We start from the raw sequence: 19467 nt of genomic DNA, 5'->3' as shown, positions 1-19467 counted from the left end.
GTGGCAGGGAGGGAACCAGCAGGTAACAAATCCTCCTGACGATCAGTTGCACTAGGCTGCAGGCAGTCAGACATGTTTGTCCTCAGGTGGAGAAGGTCAGCCTTCATCCAGACAAGCGGCCCAAACCAGCAGCAAAGCAGACCCCAGGCAAGAAGGAATCGGTGAGTGGGGGGACCAGCCATGCTGTTCTCTCTAAAGCATCAAACTTTTCAGATTTGACTGGAAAGAATTCAAATATGTTTACAGGATCAGCCTCGTGGCTGCTCCACCTCCAGCAGTCCTCTGACCACGCCCAGCAGCAGCAGCAGCGCTGCTCCATCCCGCTCTCCCTCCTCCACCTCGGGGCTGTCCTCAGGCTTCGTCCCCAGTCCCAGCCAGAGCTCAAAAAACATCCAAAGCCTGCTGGGTAGGAGCTGAAATCTGTGGGCTGCTCTTTCACTTACGGGTAAAGTCCTTAGTTTAATGTTTGTCGTTTCAGGGACAGCATCCAAGTTCAGACACATCCAGGGTGTGGTGATGCACCGGGACACACACATCACCAACATCCGTAACCTCAACCTGACCACACCCGGCGAGTGTGACGGCTTCTGTGTCAACAGCCAGCGCGTGGCCGTGCCGCTCGCCATCTCTGGAGGACAGATTGCCGTGTTTGAGGTGAAAACCTGATACTCTGCAGCTGGTCTCTGTGTCTAAGGTCAGTGTTTGGTTTGATTTATTTGTTCCTCTCCTCAGCGCTCCGAGCCAGGCAGGCTTCCAGACACGGCCCTGCCCACCATCCAGAACTCTGTAAATGTGGCCGACATGTGTTGGGACCCTTTTGACCCGCACACACTTGCTGTGGGTGAGTTCATTTGTTCCCTGTTTGTCGCTTTGCTGCATCTCTGATACTCTGAGCATTTAAGATGCTTTCGATCCTCTTCAGCCGGTGAAGATGCTAAGATCCGAGTGTGGCGGGTTCCAAAAGGTGGGCTGAAAGAGACCATCACTGATCCTGAGCTCATCGTGCAAGGTAGGAAAGCTCCTCAAAATGCTTTCTGTCTGTTGTGTGACCCTCCAGGGGCTCTGTAGGGGCTCCATGCTGACAGGGCGATGTGTATCCTTGTAGGACACACAGAGAAGATCTATTCCATCAAGTACCACCCTCTAGCCAGTGGACTCCTGGTGTCTTCATCCTACGATCTCACAGTCAGGCTGTGGAACCTGGAGACGGGAGAGCAGGTCAGACTTCTTACTGGACACCAGGACCAGGTGGGTAACCTTTAACCAGGAAATTAAACTTTTGATTCATGTCAGAAATTTTGCTCAAGCTTCAAAAATGCTTCATGCAGTTTGTGGATAAAATCAGCCACCAGAACACGTTTCTTTACGGAGCTCTTCCTGGTCTCTTCCCCCCGATGATGCTCAGGTGTTCGGCATGGCGTGGAGCCCAGACGGGAAGCTGCTGGCCACGGTTTGCAAAGATGGAAAAGTTCGCATCTATGACCCTCGCAAGTCAACAGCGCCCGTCCAAGTACATAAAACACCAGTTCTCTTTTGGTTTTCTGTGGAAATGTCTTCAACACGACCCCAACAGCTGATTTTAGAATGAAATCATAAAGAATCTAGATTCACATTTATTGTCCGGGCTAGGGATGTCCCGATGCGATCACATGATCGTAAATCGGCCCCGATCACGTGGTTTCAGACTGATCCGGACTCGGATACTGGGTTCAAATTACAGGAGAGCAACTCGGTTCTCCTTAAAGGTTGTCAGGCTTCCCTGATGCCCTTAACTTACACACCCAGAAGGAGCACAAAAAAGATCCAGTTTCTACCTATATTATATTATGTATATGGACTCAGCGTAGCGGGGATTCTTTTGAGCAGAGCAGCAGGCAGACCGCTGATTATTCATGAACTCCAGCTGCGTTCTGCACACGGCCACAGTAACATTTTCTAAGTTTCTAAGTGGCATCACCAAAAATATACAGTTAACCCACAGTCATTCGTGTCCGTTCATTTTCTCTCTGGTAAGTTCTGTCTGTATTTGAGCATGACGTGTGGACGCGCTCGCGCTGCAGCGCTCGTCACTGGGGCAGCCAGGCAGCACAGTGCACACTCCGCTTTTTTTGCAATCAATAGATCAATTTGATCTGCTAGTTTAAAAGTTACTTGTGCGGTGAAAAAGAAGGGAGCAGACAGGAGTTTTTCTGGAGGACTGGGAGATGCAGGAAGATCAGAGACAGACGGGACAGGAAGATAGGAAAATAAAAACCAAGAAATCAAAACAAAGTTCTTAAAAAAATAAAATGTAGGTAGATTTATCCCACTACACGTTTGTACCTGTATAAAGCAATAACTTATCAGCTTGTAGTATTTATATAGTTGATACAATTCAGATCATCTTCAAAACTCCGTCCCATGCCCAGGGACGTATCTAAGCATTTTGGGGACCGAGGCAAAATAGCCCCCTGTCAGGTGTTTGAAGTTGAAGTGCGATCTGTTTTTATATTAGACTTTCTATATTTGCAGTAAAGTCCAAAAGTGAAGAATTTATGTGATTTATTACTTGATTGTTCAAGTTACCTCACAGAAGTGATCTGTTGTTAAAAATAAAAAGAAAAACGTAATTAAATAAAAAATAAGGAGCATTCTGGAACTGTTTCTTCCATTCCTTTTTTTTAATGTATCGGATTGGGACTCGGTATTGGCAGATTCTCAAAATCAAATGACTCGGACTCGAGGGCAAAAAAACCTGATCAGGACATCCCTAGTCCTCCTGACCTTCCTTAGTAATGATGCTTGGATTTAAAGACTCAGATGTAGGTTGGTTATTGGGTGCTGTTTAATCAACAAAGACAAATATAGAGATGTGTTTGTTTGTTTGTTTGTTTGTTTGTTTGTGTTTACCAGGAGGGCGCGGGTCCGGAGGGCCACAGAGGAGCTCGAGTTGTGTGGGTGTGTGAAGGCAAATACCTGCTGGTTTCTGGATTCGACAGGTACCAGAAGTTGCTTTTGTACATTTCTAAGAACCGTGCTGAATTAGATCATTTTCTGCTAAACCAAACACTTTTCCCAATAATCCATGAATCGTGACTGGTTAGTAAGTGTCCTACTGCCATTATGTCTGGGACTCCAGTCCCAAGGGACCCTGACCTCTGACCCTCCTCCTTCTAGTCGCAGTGAAAGAGGCGTGTACCTGTTCTCTGCTGAAGCGCTGTCCTCCGGGCCGATCGCCAGTACTTTTGTTAACGTCTCCCCCTCCACACTCATCCCATTCTACGACCCCGACACCAGGGTCGTCATCCTCACCGGCAAGGTGAGCTAATGGCTGACGGCGTGGACGTCACTTGGGTGAAACTCTTCATCCATTTCTGCACTGTGGAAGTGTGAGCTGCGGTTTTTCTGTCTTCTGCAGGGCGACACCAGAGTGTACGTTTATGAGTTGGTTCCTGAAGATCCGTACTTCATCGAATGCAGCAGCTTTAACTCCTCTGAGCCTCACAAGGTGATCCCAGCTAATTCCTCCAGACCCAGACCTGCCAACCTGTACCCATTTTGTGTAGCAAGTATGCAATTTATCATCTAATTTCGCTGGTACGACTCGCCCCTCTAAACTACGCAAAAAGCTGCAGACGCGTGAGTTCTTTAGCAAATGCGCACGTCTGGTACTCATGACTGCAACACGACTCAGCAGCGTGATGAAGAAGTTTAAGTCAATCATTGTAGAAAAGCCTGAGAAGAAAATTCTGCCTAACCCATGGACGTAATTTTGGGGGGGGGACAGGGGGGACATGTCCCCCCCACTTTTTCCAAAGTCAAGCTTTGACCCCTGCACTTTTTACCATCCAAAAAAATATCACACTATATTAAATTGACACTGGTTGAGCTCTAGGACCAAGCGGAAAACAACCGTTTGTGTTGAAGCCTGTTTCCCATTAGAACATACTGTAAAGATCCCCCCCCCCCCCCGTCCCCTCCACTTCTAAAGTGAAAATTACATCCCCTATAGCGTAACACCCCCACCCGCCTCCTCCCTGCTTCATCCTATGTACTGCGTGTGCGTGTGTGTGTGTGTGGGCGTCGCACCAATTGGGGCTGTAAACGTTATGCACCCACACTTTTTCTAATGAGGAGGTTAAAAGCACCGACTCTTTACTATGAGAAACGTTACTATCAGTCCGATCCCTCCTGCCGTCGGTCAAAACCTGCACATTTTTGCACCAATGTTACGTCAGAATTCTGGTCTGGTTCTGTTGTTGAAACCCACTTATCCTACCGCTCTGCACTCGCAGCGCAAGCAGCAAAAACGCGCGTGCTCATTACAAGCTTGCTCCCGCAGTGCGCTCTGCTCACACACAACAGAAATGCAGCCTCAGTGTGTTAAAACATCCGGTTTCTGCAAATCAACATTTGAAACTGGAGCTAATTCAGTTGTTGAAGTGATGTGTGCCATTCCTGCTTATGGATCCCCTCAGAGATGGCTTGTTGATGTGAATATTTATTTATTTGTTAAATAATTAGTTTATGTATTTATTTATTTATTTGTTTGTTTATTTATAGGTTTGTTTATGTATGTATTTGTTTGTTTGTTTGTTTATATGTTTGTTAATGTATTTATTTATTTGTTTGTTTAACGAGAACAAGATATTAAATTACTACAAAAAGCAAAAGAGAACCGTTAGAACTGGCTCAGCTCAAAATCTACAACACCTAGACTCTTCAGACCTGAACTAGATTATTTAAAACTAATAGCAGAGTCCTTAAAAATAGTTTGTGATTTGTGAAACCTTTATTTGGTTTGTTACAGTTGAAAAAAAAAACACAAGTTTCATCTGGTTCACAGTAGATCTGGTCCAGCTCACAACTACAACACTTAGACTCTTCAAACCTGGACTAGATTATTCTAGATTAGCAGCAAAATCCATCAGAGACAGTTGGTGAATGTGAAACTTTTAGTAGGTTAGCCAAAGAAGGCAACTTTCTTCAATGATGTAGTGAGTTTGGATTATTATGCTAGCAACAGAGTTTATATTGGTCACCCATGAAATAAAACATTTTATGTTACGTGGACAGAAACCAGCAGGGAGCTGCAGCTAATGTATAAATTAGCCCCGGTGGTGTGTGCACATGTGCTTTAAGCCAATTTAATATTACATTCTTGAAAACAGAAACACCTATTGCAAATCATTACCAATAAATGCATATAATTTTTTATTATTTAAGTAATGAAATAATTCAATGTAAGTAACTTGTTGCTATCAGCTTGTAGTAAGCGCACGTATTATATAAGGAAGGTAAGTGCAACTTTTGGGTTTTACGGTTTAATGTTACTTGATACTTTGGACTATTGGAGAAGATGTTTCCAGCCAGTGAATGAAGAAATTACAGCGTGGTTGCAAAAGTCTGCGAAAGAAAGACGGCACATGTGGTACTCAAAAGATTTTAACAAGGATGGCAGATGTGTTACTCTAAATGTGCATCAGTGCAGGCTGGGCGAAATGATTCCAACATGTCTCAGATAATTCATTCTGTCTGCAGGGATTGGTCTTTCTGCCCAAAACAGAGTGCAACGTGCGTGATGTGGAGATCGCTGTGGGACTGATGCTCACCAAGACCAGCATAGAGCCGGTGGCCTTCAGGGTGCCTCGGGTCAAAGTGAGCCCACCGCACCAGCCCTTGCCTTTTTCCTCCTGCTGTTTACTTCCAGCTAACTGAGCATATCTCTATGACTGATCTCCAGAAAGAGTTTTTCCAGGATGACGTGTACACAGACACAGCCGTGTGGTGGGAGCCCGCTCTGGCGGCATCAGCCTGGCTCTCCGGCTCCAACGGCCAGCACAGAAAGATCAGCCTGAAGCCCAAAGACATGACTCCAGGTGGAACTCTTCATCAATGCTGCCTTTACGGTACTGGCTATGTTCTGGTGTGTTTGTGTGCTTCATGCTTGGTGTGTTTGCGTTGTCTCTCAGTGAGCGAGGCCCCCAAAGAGGCTCCAGTGAGGAAGTACCTTCCCTCTTCTGTTTACCTGGAAGAAAAAACTGACGAGCAGAAAAAAGACGAGGTGAGCAGAAGTTTGTGTGGTCCTGTAGCCCATCTGCTCCGTTTATCTGGTTTCAGACGTCTGAAACACCAGCGCTACATAAATGTCACTGTGTGTGTGTGTGTGTGTGTGTGTGTGTGTGTGTGTGTGTGTGTGTGTGTGTGTGTGTGTGTGTGAGTGTGTGTGTGCGTGCGTGCGTGCGTGCGTGCGTGCGTGCGTGCGTGTGTGTGTGTGTGTGTGTGTGTGTGTGTGTGTGTAACACTGATCATGTGTCTGTGATCCAGCTGCTGAGTGCCATGGTGGCCAAGCTGGGAAACATGGATGACCCGCTGCCTCAGGAGTCCTTCGAGGGCGTTGATGAAGATGAATGGGTGAGTTTTCGGTAGTTTTCAGGTGCAGACGAGTAGAAAAACAACCCTGATTCCTGGTTTTTTTTTTCCTTATATTTTCTAAAAAAATACAACAATAAGGGCTAACTTTTATTAAGAAGAGCATATTAACTAAATATTAAACTGATACCATTTGAAGGAGGAGCTCCCCCCACCCCCCACCCCATCCCGCCGCCGCTCAAAACTTGAATTAATAACTGTTTGTTTACTGCAGTGTGTTAATTACAGGTTAGCTCAGTAACAAGGCGGGGCGGGGGTGGGGTGGGGGGGGGGGTTCCTAGAAGAGAACAAGAGTCGATTTTCATTGAAGGATTTGATTCAGATGACTCTTTTCAGAGAAATGTTGAAAAAGCCTGACCACTAACCAAACATTTAATTAAAACACAACTCCAAACTTCACCGAAGATAAATATAAACAGTTTTGTTTTTGCTCCCAGTTTTCATGAGCTGAACTCAAAGACTGAAGCATAAATGAACAGAAGATTTTAAAATCGCTGTTATATCCGATAACCAATATTTCCCAATATTTCATTAATATAAGTAGGGATGTAATAAAATAATGGTACACTAAAATGCCACAATGTGTTCGGAGAGCCCGTTTACAAAAGCAGTGTTTTTTATTTGATTTTATTTGGTTTTTTAACGAGGATTTCTTTTGTGTGGTGCAATTCCAAGTCTTACAGCTAGGTGGCAGCAGTTTTTACCACCTCCTAATAACGCTGAATGTGTTAGAAACGTCTGACCTGTTCAGTCAAAAATAGCAAATATTGTCTGACTTTTAGTATCACAATATATTCTGTCCTCGCTCTTGTATTTAAATTTTTATTGCATTGCCAGATTCCTGCAGATACACACCCCTAAATATTAGCAATATTTATAATTATGTACACACATTTACGGTTCTGAGATGACTACCCTCACTGTCACATGACATGACTAAAGAAATGTGCATCATGGTAAATGTCCTGTATTTGTATAGCGCCTCCTAAGGGTTCTGCAACCCCCCAAGGCGCTTCACAACACACCCATTCACACACACGCTGGTGGGGGTGAGCTACATTGTAACCACAGCTGCCCTGGGGCTTTCCAAACACTGGCGCCATCGGTCCTCCCGACCACCATCAGCAGGCAAGGCAGGTTAAGTGTCTTGCTCAAGGACACAACAGCAGCTTTCTCTGGTCAGAGCCAGGATCGAACCTACAACCCTCCGATTTACTGGACAACCCACTCTACCTCCTGAGCTGCTGCTGCCCCACCCACCTCACCCTCTGAAACTGATACACAAACGGCAACAAGATGGAAAAATGTCTCGGTTGTTAATATCTGCCCAGCTTGATTTGTCGAACCGATATAGATGCCGATATGTCGAGCATTCCCTAGTTAACAGTCTTGTCTTAAAGTGGATTAACTCTGATGTTTGTTTACAAAACAAACTTTGTGGGGATTTCTGCATCTTTGTTTTTTTACACGTTACATTATTTTTTATTTTTTAACGGTTTTCCTGGATTATGATGTTTGCTGTAACACCACAACAACCATGTTAGACTGAGTAAATCACCCCCTCTTCTTCTGCTCTCCCCGTCATTCAGGATGATTAGAGACGACGGCGTCTGGAGTCGGGGTCAGTCCTGCTGCCGACATCAAACAACTCAAGTGTTTTGTCGCCATTCCCAGAAATCCTCTGAGCTCCAGCAACAATGGCACTTCAACCAATTCACAACAGAACAATTATATGTAAGACTATAGAAAAAAGAATTCATTCTGACTAGTTGTTGATTAACATCATTTAACGGTTAATCAGACGTAGTTAAACAAAGATGTTAGTAAAACAATCACATGAAAGCATTGAAATCATGAACATGTTATGCATTAAAGTCAGTTGGATGGTGATCGCACCAACAGCCCTCCTCTTTCTGACACATAACTGGACGAGTTTTTCATTATTGTGTACAACGATTCACTTCCTCTGGTGGCCATCCTGGTATTCTGAACCATCCACGTGCTCAGAGTTAAAGTATCTTTCCGGAGTTTTCCCCTTTCAGAAATTATGATTTGTCAGAAATCCGTAAAAGTGATTATCTTATCATGTACTGTGATATAATGTAAGCAATACATCTTTTTTTTTCTGCTAAGCACGCCCCCTGCCCCGCAGAGCTCCGTGCAATAGGAAACTGAGTGCTGACCAGAACTATCCAATAGTGTTAGACTACCGCTTACTTGCGTCAAATTTAAGGAATACCTCGGCTGATGCGGACTTGATGAACTTTTCACGGACAAGAAAGTCTCTAAAATATAAATATATGAGAACACAACATGACATGAGAATAATACTAGTTAAACAACGTGTTTTAGCTGTTTGTCAGCTACAGAAGCACATTTATAAACAAGAAACGTGAAGTCGCCATCTTTAAAAAAACGGAAGGAGTGTGATATGCTTGTCAGCCACTAGATGGTGCCATCGGATAAGAGAAATACTCCGGAAAGAAGCTTTAATTATCGCTCTGATTTATTTCAGATTCAGACACAGCCGTGTCTTCCTGTTTGGTCAGATTAAAAACATTTAAGCTTCAGGTACAAAACCTCCTCTGATGAAACTAGGGGCGCCTCCAGAAAATTTTGATGGGGTGGCCAGATGGGGCCAAAGACATTTTTGGAGTGGCGCACCAAATTGATCATTGTGGTAACTCTGGTTGAATTTAGTCTGTGGCGATGTGCTGCATTGCGCCTTTGTTCTTTTTTATTAAAATAACATACGTATCCAAAACATTTAACTTAAATTTTACAAACATAAACTTTTTAGAAAAACACATTTCAGTTATTTAAAATGTTATCCCAAATTTTAGTTTTAAATGTATTTTTTTGTTTAATTCACCTGTTGCTGTGTTCACACAAAAAACTGGAGATAAATTTTTTTTAAATGGTGAGCAGCAGAAACATATGTATTTTTTTATTCTGATTATTTCCTTACTCATTAATTGTAATATTTTTATTTTGTTTTACAATCATATCTTGAATAAACTAGATAAATATATGGTTTGACTGAATATTAATATGATTTGTCAACACTGGCTTCTCCTGGGGGGGCTTGCAATTTTCTAGCCACCCCATGCCACCCCTTGGGGGCGTCCTTGGATGAAACAACAGGGTCATCTGTGTTCATGTTTCAACTGGAATTTTAAAAGTTAACATCATGTTTTTTTACAAGCCAAATCTGAAATGCCATTTTATCAGGATTATGTCGTGTTTTAGTCCGAGTTAGATTTTAATCTTTGTTCTTCCAGGAATAGACGTCAGGAAGAGGTAAAATAATCCATTGTGAGTTTCTAAGGAGATCTTTTATACTTCAAGAATGAGTTTTGTTTTTGTTTACTGGCTGCTTTTAACTTTTATTGTGGGATTTCACTAAACCATTTGGTTTTCTCTGACTGCTGGAATGTGGTGAGAAACAAACAGTACAGTGTTCTTAACTTCCATCATGTAGTCGTCACTCAGGGCTGCAGCAATAAGACCAGAGACCCACGGATGACCCGGCTTTTGTTTACATTCTCTTAAGAACTGGATCAATCCGGTTGGGCCAGCCGTGTGACAGGTGCCACGTGAGTTTATTTGGTGTTGACTGTACGTACTTGTGATGCTCAGAAATTGTTGTATTTGGATTGGAGTTACTTGCCTTCAATTGTGTGTTTTTATAAAGTGATTTGTTTTATGTTTCCTGTCTTTCTAGTGTAATGATTTGTGGACTTTTTCTAAATCTTCTAGCAATAAACACAATATGAACTCTGCTCCTATTGCTTCAGTGTAATTAACATGACAGCTACACACACACACTACCTTATACATTATTAAATAAAGCAATATTAGAAACAAATGTATAAGAATAATACCATACCACTTTAATAAGGCGTATTTTCCCACAGCGTGTCAGCTGCCCAACGCGCAGTACAACAAGGGTCATGAAAAAAAAATTAGAGACCAATAAAAAACTAAAAACACTGTGTGTGTGTGTGGGGGGGGCAAAACCAGTCATAATGAAATGTAAGAAGTTCACAGGTTAAAAACAACCAAACACTAAAACCGTCATAAGAAAGCCAGGGCACAGAAGTCGGCTTTTAGCTTTGCTGCCACAGGAGACGCCTGTTGTACCTCTAGCGGCAGGACACTCCATGTACTGGAGTTGCATACAGAAAGGCACGTTCACCCCTTTTCCTTTATCTCTTTTCGAGTGCAAACATAGACTGTACAAAGCAGCAGATGGTAATGAATATTTCCTTAACATGGTGTGGAGTAAGCATTTCAATAATTAATTACCTTTTTTTTATACGTTTTAGATTCTTACGTATCTGAAAGTGTCACCATTAAGTTTGTTTTGTTCTTTAGGATTTGGATTCATGTATGGTGGTCAGCTATTCATTTATTGGACAAATTAATCAGAATCTTTTTAAGAAACAGATCTACATGGTATCAGTTTGAGAAAACTTATAGGAAGTCAGCCATCAGGTTTGATCAAAGTTTTGTAAGACAGCATGATGTTTTGTTAAATGTGCAGATGCTTTATATAACTGGATCAAACCTCAGATTCCAGCTTACTGCACCTTTGTTGTGCTGCACGGTGGCGCGGTTGGTAGCGCTGAAGTTCACAGGTTCAAATCCCTCTCGCCCAGTGACACCAACTCCCCGCAACCCCTAATGAGGATGAAGCGGTTCAGATGAGAAAGATGGATCAGTTTTTAATTGTTTATTTTTTTTTATTATGTATAATTTTAGAATTGTTTATCTCTATGAAGTATTTTTGAGTCTTTTGTTTTACATACTTTCATCTTTTCTAATTTTCGTAACAACTGTTTTACAAGCAGAGCACAGGTGACCTTAGAAGCATCAGGCTGCAGTTAGACTTCCTCGCCAGCAGGTGTCGCTGTCTTAATAGTCACACCAAGACGGCCAGTCTTGAATTCGTAATGTTGCTTGAACTTTGACCTCCTTCGGTAACCTTCAGTACCCATGTGTGAATACAAGACTGTCGTCTTCCGCGGAGGCTAAGTATTATATTTAAAAATGGTAAGGTCACGTTTATGTGTTCTCGTTTATAGTCTGTTGTTGAAACTGAAACGTGAACAGAAGCTGTTGTTTTGAGATTAATTCGTGGTTTGCTGCAGCGCTAGCTTCATTATCTGATCAGATTTGGTTTTTAAATGTCAGAATATTAGCTGAGTGTCTCTAACGCGCTAGTCGTGTTGGGGTATTCAGCCTGAGTGCGACGTAACCATTAATGACATCCAGTCTATAAACTACCAGCCACGCGCCTCCTTTTGTCTTTATCTCATTCAGGCCAAGTATCTGGCTCAGATCATAGTGATGGGAGTCCAGGTGGTGGGCAGAGCCTTTGCCCGTGCTTTACAACAGGAATATGCAGGTACGACCCGTCATTGCTCGCGCGCATTTGTGTGTGTAATCATGTAGAACTTTGTATCTCCTCCATCAGCCAGTCAAGCAGCAGCTCGGGCCAGAGGTCGGACAGGTCAGCAGTCAGCTGCAGCCTCCAGCATCTCTGGGATGAGTCTACAGGAGGCTCAGCAGATCCTCAACATCTCCACTCTCAGTCCTGAGGAGATCCAGAAGGTACACACATTCTCTCTCTCTCTCTCTCACACACACACACACACACACACACTGGTGGCATTTTTTAGAAGCTCTCTGAGCGTGCTCTGTAATATTTAGTGAGAAATTTATTTATTTTAGTCTTGTTTTTATCCACTCATCATAGGTTGCATTTGAGAAAAGGATTCAACATTCATATACGTTCTTTAATGAACTAAATTAAAGTTTGTGTCCTCTCCTTCTGTTTGACCTTTTCTGATGAGCATCTAAAGACGTTTCTCAGCAGAAGAAACCACAATATTGCCGTTCATGACTATAATGATCCAAATGCTGATGGCATCCTAACCCTATCAAACTGTCCACTTAGGAAGCAACACTGCTGTTGTGCAAATGGAAAAGACAACAGGTGGAAATTATTAGCACTTCACCTGTAAGACATCTCCAATGAAGAAGTGGTCCTGCAGGCGGTGATCACAGAGCACAGGTTTTCGTAGAGCTCATTCTACTGAAACAGCTCTTCTTAGGGTCTCTAATGACCTTCTGGCTCACAGTGATGCAGGGGACTGTTCTGTTCTGGTCCTGCTGGACCTGACTGCAGCCTTTGAAACAGTTGACCATCACCTGCTTCTGGAGAGGCTGAGAGACTGGATAGGCCTATCAGGATCTGCTCTGGAGTGGTTCTCCTCTTATCTTTCTGAGCGCTCCTTTTCTGTGGCCATCTCCAAGTTTAGGTCCTCCACCACCTCTCTTACCCATGGTGTCCCACAAGGTTCTGTGCTGGGGCCTCTACTCTTCCTCCTCTATCTGCTCCCTCTTCAGCACATCCTGAGCTTCTTCAAAGGAATCTCCTACCATCTTTATGCAGATGACATCCAACTGTACATCTCCTTTAAGCCCCATGAGATGTCTAAGCTGCAGCTGTTACACACCTGCTTAGACTCTTATCAAAACCTGGATGGCTGGGAGCTTTCTACAGCTGAATGAAGATAAGACTGAGATCCACATCTGTGCTCCAGACAAGCTGGTTCCCAAAGTCAGAGACTCTCTTGGTCTGCTTGCTTCTCACACCAAACCTTCCGTCAGGAATCTTGGTGTGACCTTTGACCCAGCTCTCCCCCTGGACTCTCATGTCAGTTATCTTGTTCGCTCTTCCTTCTTCCATCTCAGGAACATTGCTAAGCTGAGTCCCATTCTGTCCCGTTCTGAACTTGAGACAGTTATCCACACCTTCATCTCCTCATGCTTAGACTACTGTAACTCTCTTTTCACGTGTCTGAGCAGAACCTCCCTGAACCGTCTACAGGTGGTTCAGAATGCCTGTGCTCGGCTTCTGACCAAGTCCTCCAAACACACCCACATCACCCCGCTTCTCCTCCAGCTTCACTGGCTGCCAGTCAACTTCAGGGTTCATTTCAAGATCCTGGTTCTGGTCTATAGGGCCTTACATGGACAAGCACCATCTTATATTGGTGATCTTCTTAGTCACTACACCCCCAGCAGGTCCCTGAGGTCCAGTGATCAAAGCCTACTGGTTGTGCAGCACCAGGCTAAAGACCAAAGGTGACAGATCATTTGCTGCTGTGGCCCCCAGACTCTGGAACTCTCTCCCCCTGAGCCTGAGATCAGTGGACTCAGTGGTCTCCTTTAAAAAGCAGCTGAAGACTCACTTGTTCAAGCTGGCTTTTGTGTGACCTTCTTCACCACTCTCTCTTTATTCTTTTCTCCCCACCTATTCCACCTTCCTCAGGATCCACTGATTTCCCTCTTTCCTATTCACTCTCTCTCTCTCTCTTAACATTTTTTAATCACAATTGTCTATTTTTTGCTCATTTTAAATATATTTTTAACCATTTTCTAAATTCTTTTTTATATTTTTACATTTTTTGTTTTTGTGAAGTGCCTCGTGATTTTTATCTTGAGAGGCGCTATAGAAAAGATATTTTCTTCTTCTTCACTTTTCAGTTCCTCTGCTTTCTGACTGATATTTTGGTCCCTTTTGAATGCTGGTGGTGCTTTCACTGTAGTGGTGGCATGAGGAGTCTGCAGCTCACACATGTGGCTCAGGTAGTGCAGCTCATCCAGGATGGCTCATCAGTGTGAGCTGTGGCCAGTAGACAGGCCAGCGCATCAGGAGGTGTGGAGGAGGCCGTAGGAGGGCAACAACCCAGCAGCAGGACTGCTACCTCCACCTTTGTGCAAGGATGAACAGGAGCAGTACTCCTTGTTATGCTCTTTCTGTTTCTTTTCTATTCGTGTTGATTTTTTGTTCTTGTCTAAGTCACAGATTAGCAAAGCTTTTATTTAATTTTGCTGACAGTTTCGGCTACTTCTGACGTCCACAGGTGGGGGTTGTGCTTACAGCCCAACACCGTGCATTAGCTACAGAACACCAAGATTGGCAAATTCACCACTGACACCCTTACTCTTCACAGATGAAAGCAGGATCACACTGAGCGCATATGACAGAGTCTGGAGACGCTGTGGAGAGCGTTCTGCGTCCTGCAACATCCTCCTGCTTGATTGGTTTGGTAGCGGGTCAGTAATGGTGTGGGGCGGTAATTCTTTTGGGGACAGCACAGCCCTCCATGTGCTCGCCAGAGGTAGCCTGACTGCCATTAGGTACTGAGCTGAGACCCTCAGAACCCTTGTGAGACCATGTGCTGGTGTGGTTGGCCCTGGGTTCCTCCTAATGCAACACAATGCTAGAACTCATGTGGCTGGAGTGTGTCAGCAGTTCCTGCAAGACGAGGGCATTGATGCTATGGACAGGCCCGCCTGTTCCTCAGACCTGAATCCCACTGAGCACATCTGGGACATCATGTCTCGCTCCATCCAGCAACGCCGCGTTGCACCACAGACTGTCCAGGAGTTGGTGGGTGCTTAAGTCCAGGTCTGGGAGGAGGTCCCTCAAGAGATCATCCACCACCTCATCAGGAGCATGTGTAGGCGTTGTAGGGAGGTCACGTGGAGAACACACACATACACACACACTACTGAGCCTCATCTTGACCTGTCGCAGGACCAGCCTGTGGTTTGTTTTTACACTTAACTGTTAAGAGTGACTCCAAATCCATCCCATAGATGGTTTTTGTGTTGCCAGCACATCCAGCTATGTAAAGAAAAAGTGTTTAATAAGAATATTTCATTCATTCCGATCTAGGGTGTCTTGTGTTTGTGTTCCCTTTATTTTTTGAGTGTGTTACTGAATTATGTGAACATTTTAGGAGCTTTGCTCCGTGTTCTATTGGTGATGTTTGACTTCACAGGATTGCGTTCATGAACCAGTTTTTCCTTAGATGGGTGGTCCATGGTCAAAGGTCAAAGGGTTTATTTAGTTATTTGACATTTGCCACCAAATGATTTAAGTGAATGTCTGACTGTAGAAACCTTAGTGTGTGTGTGTGTGTGTGTGTGTGTGTGTGTAGCATTTAAAATATTTTATGAAGTTACATAATATTGCTGAGGTCTGTAATTCTGCATACAGAGATGTAGGAGTGTGCATGTTTAAAGCAGTGGTTACGTTACTTGAATTCTGATGTTTTTATGTCCTCCAGAACTATGAGCACCTGTTTAAAGTCAATGACAAGTCAGCGGGCGGGTCGTTCTACCTCCAGTCTAAAGTAAGTGGCCCTTACCTTCAGGCTGCACAGGTGCAACCCTCTGTAGCATTAACCTGCTCATGGGGTAATACTGAAGCCTTGGATACTTTTGGACTCTATTATAACTGAATTTTAGAAAGTAAACTCCTAACTTTGCTTCCCTTTCAGTCTAAAACTTGAGATTTTCTGGAACTTTTTCACTGTTGAATCAACTTATTTTGTCTGGATGATCCGTTTAAATTTGGACTAAATCCAGTTGTTGCTAATCTTCCTGTTGGTGTGATGACAGCAGGAGTTTGTGTTTCTGCGGGTTTTACAACATCTCTCGTTACAGAAGGATGTTTTTCTGTTAAATGTTTAGATGTCACAAAGCTTTCAGTCCCTGACTCTGAAACAAAGGAACCCGGATGTGTGATTCCTCAAAACGTTGCTGCCTTTAGAAGAAAAACCCCTTGGGGGTTTTTTTGCTGCAGAGCAAATTCACGAATGTAAAAAATGTCTGATTGTGCGTTAGTGGATCAAAATACGAGCCGTGGTTGTTTTCTCAATGATGTGGTTGTGTGTTTATAATCTATTCACAAGTCTTTCCATCTGCCGTTAGACTTGTGAATAGATTATAAACACACAACCATGCTCGTCTTCTGTACTTGACATAACGTCACGTTATCGGCCATATTACCATTACCCGCCTTTTTTATAGCAAAGTTTTATGCTAGTTTATTATATTTTATTTTACTTTATTCTACTTTATTCTATTTTTAATTATATTATTCATGTTATATGTAGCACGTTAGTATCGAAGCAAGTTCCTAGTTTGTGAATTGTTTGTTCACTGACGATGGCAATAAACCTTTTCTGATTCTGATTCTGATGTCTCCCATTTGTGTTCAGGTGGTCCGAGCCAAAGAGCGTCTGGAGGAGGAGCTGAATATTCAGACACAAGAACAGAAACAGTCGCAGCAGAACTCAGAAACATGAGTCATTAGCCCCCACCCCACCCCCCATCCTCTGTAAATTATAACCCAATAAAGCCCTCTCCTTCCTAGTGCTCGTGTCTGAGTCCTGGTTTCTCTCTTTTTATCCAATATCCTTACGTGTTGGACTGAAACGCTGCTCTGCTTTGTGCTCCTAACTTCTGTTGGAACAAAAATGGAAGCAGACTTATCAAATGCAACTTTATTAAACATTTGTTGTTTTCATTGACATTTTTTCTTATATCAATATCGTAATAAAATTCCTCTAGAACAGGAGAACGCTGCTGTGTTGTACCAACTGGAGACTTTACAACTCTAAAATTCTGCATGTTCAACACCGGAACATGGTTCAGGAAAAATATAGTTTCGTATGGTTCTTTTATTATAGTGTAGAACTTTTATATTTACCTATAGTAAAAAGGCACTTGGAAAAATAAAAATACTGACATAATATCTCACAAATGTGCAAAAACATGAGCTGAACAAGCCTTGAATGGCCCTGGTCTCGTCATTAACCCTTTGTGCAACACTGTGGCACTTCCAACACCGGTCACCTCTGGCCTCCCAGTGTCCCGGATCTTGGCTCTGCTTCTTGTAACATTGAGTTTGGGTTGCTTTAACATCTCCAGGAGCACGTACCACTCATATAACATGAAATCAAAAAGGAAAAATTATTTCAATGTAGTCATGTTGAGCAAAGTTTTCACAATTGTTCATATTTCCCAAACAACTGATCGTAGATGCAGATTAAACAACAACAAAGACAGCATCCCCATATCCATAGTCTACACGGGGAGGGAAAGTGCAGTTTCATTACAGACTGAGCTCAAAGGGTTAATGGGGCGTGCTGCTTAGTTAACATTGAACTGGTGTGGACCCAGTTTGGATCCGTGTCATTCTGCAGGTTTCTGCTGCCGGGCTGAGTCTCTGTCCCTGGCGTCGGCCAGCAGAGGAGGAAGAGGGGAGCCGCCTCATCCGTGGGTTTCACTGTTGCCATGGAGACCATGTCTGGCTTGGCTAACGCCTGCTCCTGGTGACATCACATGCCAGGCTGGTCCATTCAGAGACAAATGACTCTTTTCAGTAGCTGACCTGAAGCCGCTGTGTGTGTGTGTGTGTGTGTGTGTGTGTGTGTGTGTGTGTGTGTGTGTGTGTGTGTGTGTGTGTGTGTGTGTGTGTGTGTGTGTGTGTGTGTGTGTGTGTGTGTGTGTGTGTGTGTGTGTGTGTGTGTGTGTGTGTGTGTGTGTGTGTCCTGAATGCAACATTAAATTACATTCATGAGTTTATCTTTCTGCATCAAAGTTTAGTTTGCAGGTGAGAACTGAGCGTGAGGTTTGGTCTACAGAGAAGATCGGAGAGCAGGAGGAGGTCAGTGGCCTAGTTTCCTGCGTGCTGGTTTGAGAGCGGCTGCCACACTGGGCACCGGGCAGCCATCGACTTCAGAGAGGAGCGTTTTCTGGGTAGGTGGCCAGATGGAGAGCAGCAGCAAAGGATGAACCCCCCCCACCCCCCCGTCCTGGCTCCCAGCCCCGGCTCTCCTGTATTCCTGTCCTTCATCCACTCACTCATTCAGCCATTCTCTTTGCTCTCGCACTCCTCCAGCTCAGCCATACGATTCACAGTTGGAGGTCACCTCTCTACGTTAACCCGTCTGCATTTGTGAAACCGTGTAAAATAGCTATTGAAGATCTCCATTACGCTCACACTTTAAAAGTAGTGAACTAACGTGATTGTCAGGAGGGAATATGGTGTCATTGGACCCGCTGGATCACATTTGTCTCTCAGAGCAGTGGTTCCAACTGGGCTTGCGCCTTCTGAAGATACCACTTATTTATGGCCTTCAGAACTGTAGAAAATGTCCCCCAGTATGCTTTTTGTCGTGGTAAATATCAAACAGTACCCTAGGTGTGTGAATTTTGAGACATTTTAGGATATTTTTACATGAGGAGTCTCTGATTCAACAAATGTTTCTCAAAATTTTCAGTATTTCCAACATGAATCTAGTTTCTAAATAAGTTTAGATTGTTTTTTCTTTTTCAAACACACCCAGTTACGTTTTAAATGTACACTGGCCTTTTGTGTTCTATCATTAAAATGTAATCATTTGTTGTGCTTTTTGACTTAGCTCAGCGGCTAACAGGTTCCTACGAAAACAAACCAGATGAATGTCTGCAGAAATCTGAACGGAGGCCCAAAATACTTCAAAACAGGTAATAAATTCTCATGGAAAAAATTTTGTTAGCTATTTGACATTTTGTTTTTTCTCTGGAGTCCACACTTCAGGTTAGGATCCACTGCTCTGGACTCACTCACACACACACACACACACTCACTCCCTGACTTAAACCCCTCTAAAGACCCGACAGCAGAAAGCTGATGCAGAGCAGCCAAAACTCAGGAAGCGATATCAACATCACAAGAAAATGTCTCGTCTGAGCAAATAAAAATACGACAGAAATATAAAACAGTGACAGGTGGGTGAATCGCCCTTCAGACGGGGAGAATCAGAACATGATCACAGGAGGAGTAAAGGAGCGTCTTTTCAGGAGAGTGTTCTTTGTTTAGAAACCCTCCTCCGCTGCCCCCGTCCTCCCTCGCGTGGACACGGCAGCGATATGTGCAGAAAAGTCAAATAACAGCAAATCACTGTTTAAAATAGAAACAGGAATCCAAAGGGAGGTTTTCTAAACTCTGATAAGTGCAGGTCGACTGTTTGATCAGACCGTGACAAGACGTTCCCCACGAGAGCTTTAAAAATCTTTCTTTGCCCCTTCGGACAGATTAAAATGAGGCAGTTTGTCAGTGTGGCGTCCTGTGACTAGTCCGGCCGTAAGCAGCACAGAGCGCCCCCTCCAGGTTTTTTTAGTCACAAGATCTCATCTAAACTA

General features: G+C 43.6%; 2 protein-coding genes across 2 annotated transcripts in view; both read left to right on the top strand.

Moving 5' to 3' along the window:
• The window catches only part of coro7 (coronin 7), a 155529-nt gene extending 147338 nt beyond the window's left edge, over nt 1–8191 (top strand). Inside the window, exons 13-28 of the mRNA XM_015945575.3 lie at nt 1–22; nt 87–161; nt 247–406; nt 479–654; nt 733–841; nt 923–1009; nt 1106–1248; nt 1406–1510; nt 2893–2978; nt 3157–3298; nt 3398–3487; nt 5521–5637; nt 5723–5858; nt 5952–6043; nt 6307–6393; nt 8001–8191. The exon at nt 1–22 is cut by the window's left edge and continues 77 nt beyond it. Of these exons, the coding sequence (XP_015801061.3) occupies nt 1–22; nt 87–161; nt 247–406; nt 479–654; nt 733–841; nt 923–1009; nt 1106–1248; nt 1406–1510; nt 2893–2978; nt 3157–3298; nt 3398–3487; nt 5521–5637; nt 5723–5858; nt 5952–6043; nt 6307–6393; nt 8001–8009 (1636 nt within the window). The 3' untranslated portion in view covers nt 8010–8191. The remainder of the gene's footprint in view (nt 23–86; nt 162–246; nt 407–478; nt 655–732; nt 842–922; nt 1010–1105; nt 1249–1405; nt 1511–2892; nt 2979–3156; nt 3299–3397; nt 3488–5520; nt 5638–5722; nt 5859–5951; nt 6044–6306; nt 6394–8000) is intronic.
• A 3150-nt stretch (nt 8192–11341) lies between these two features.
• On the top strand, nt 11342–16650 carry pam16 (presequence translocase associated motor 16). The gene is made up of 5 exons (XM_015945577.3): nt 11342–11466; nt 11737–11821; nt 11891–12027; nt 15561–15626; nt 16497–16650. Exons 1-5 carry the CDS (start codon nt 11464–11466, stop codon nt 16581–16583), a joined length of 378 nt encoding a protein of 125 aa, XP_015801063.1. The 5' UTR covers nt 11342–11463; the 3' UTR covers nt 16584–16650.
• The last annotated feature ends 2817 nt before the right edge of the window (nt 16651–19467 follow it).

The sequence above is a fragment of the Nothobranchius furzeri genome, chromosome 12, assembly GCF_043380555.1.
Source record: "Nothobranchius furzeri strain GRZ-AD chromosome 12, NfurGRZ-RIMD1, whole genome shotgun sequence".
In the NCBI taxonomy this organism is placed as follows: Eukaryota; Metazoa; Chordata; class Actinopteri; order Cyprinodontiformes; family Nothobranchiidae; genus Nothobranchius; species Nothobranchius furzeri.
This window is presented reverse-complemented; position numbering and strand designations above follow the sequence as displayed.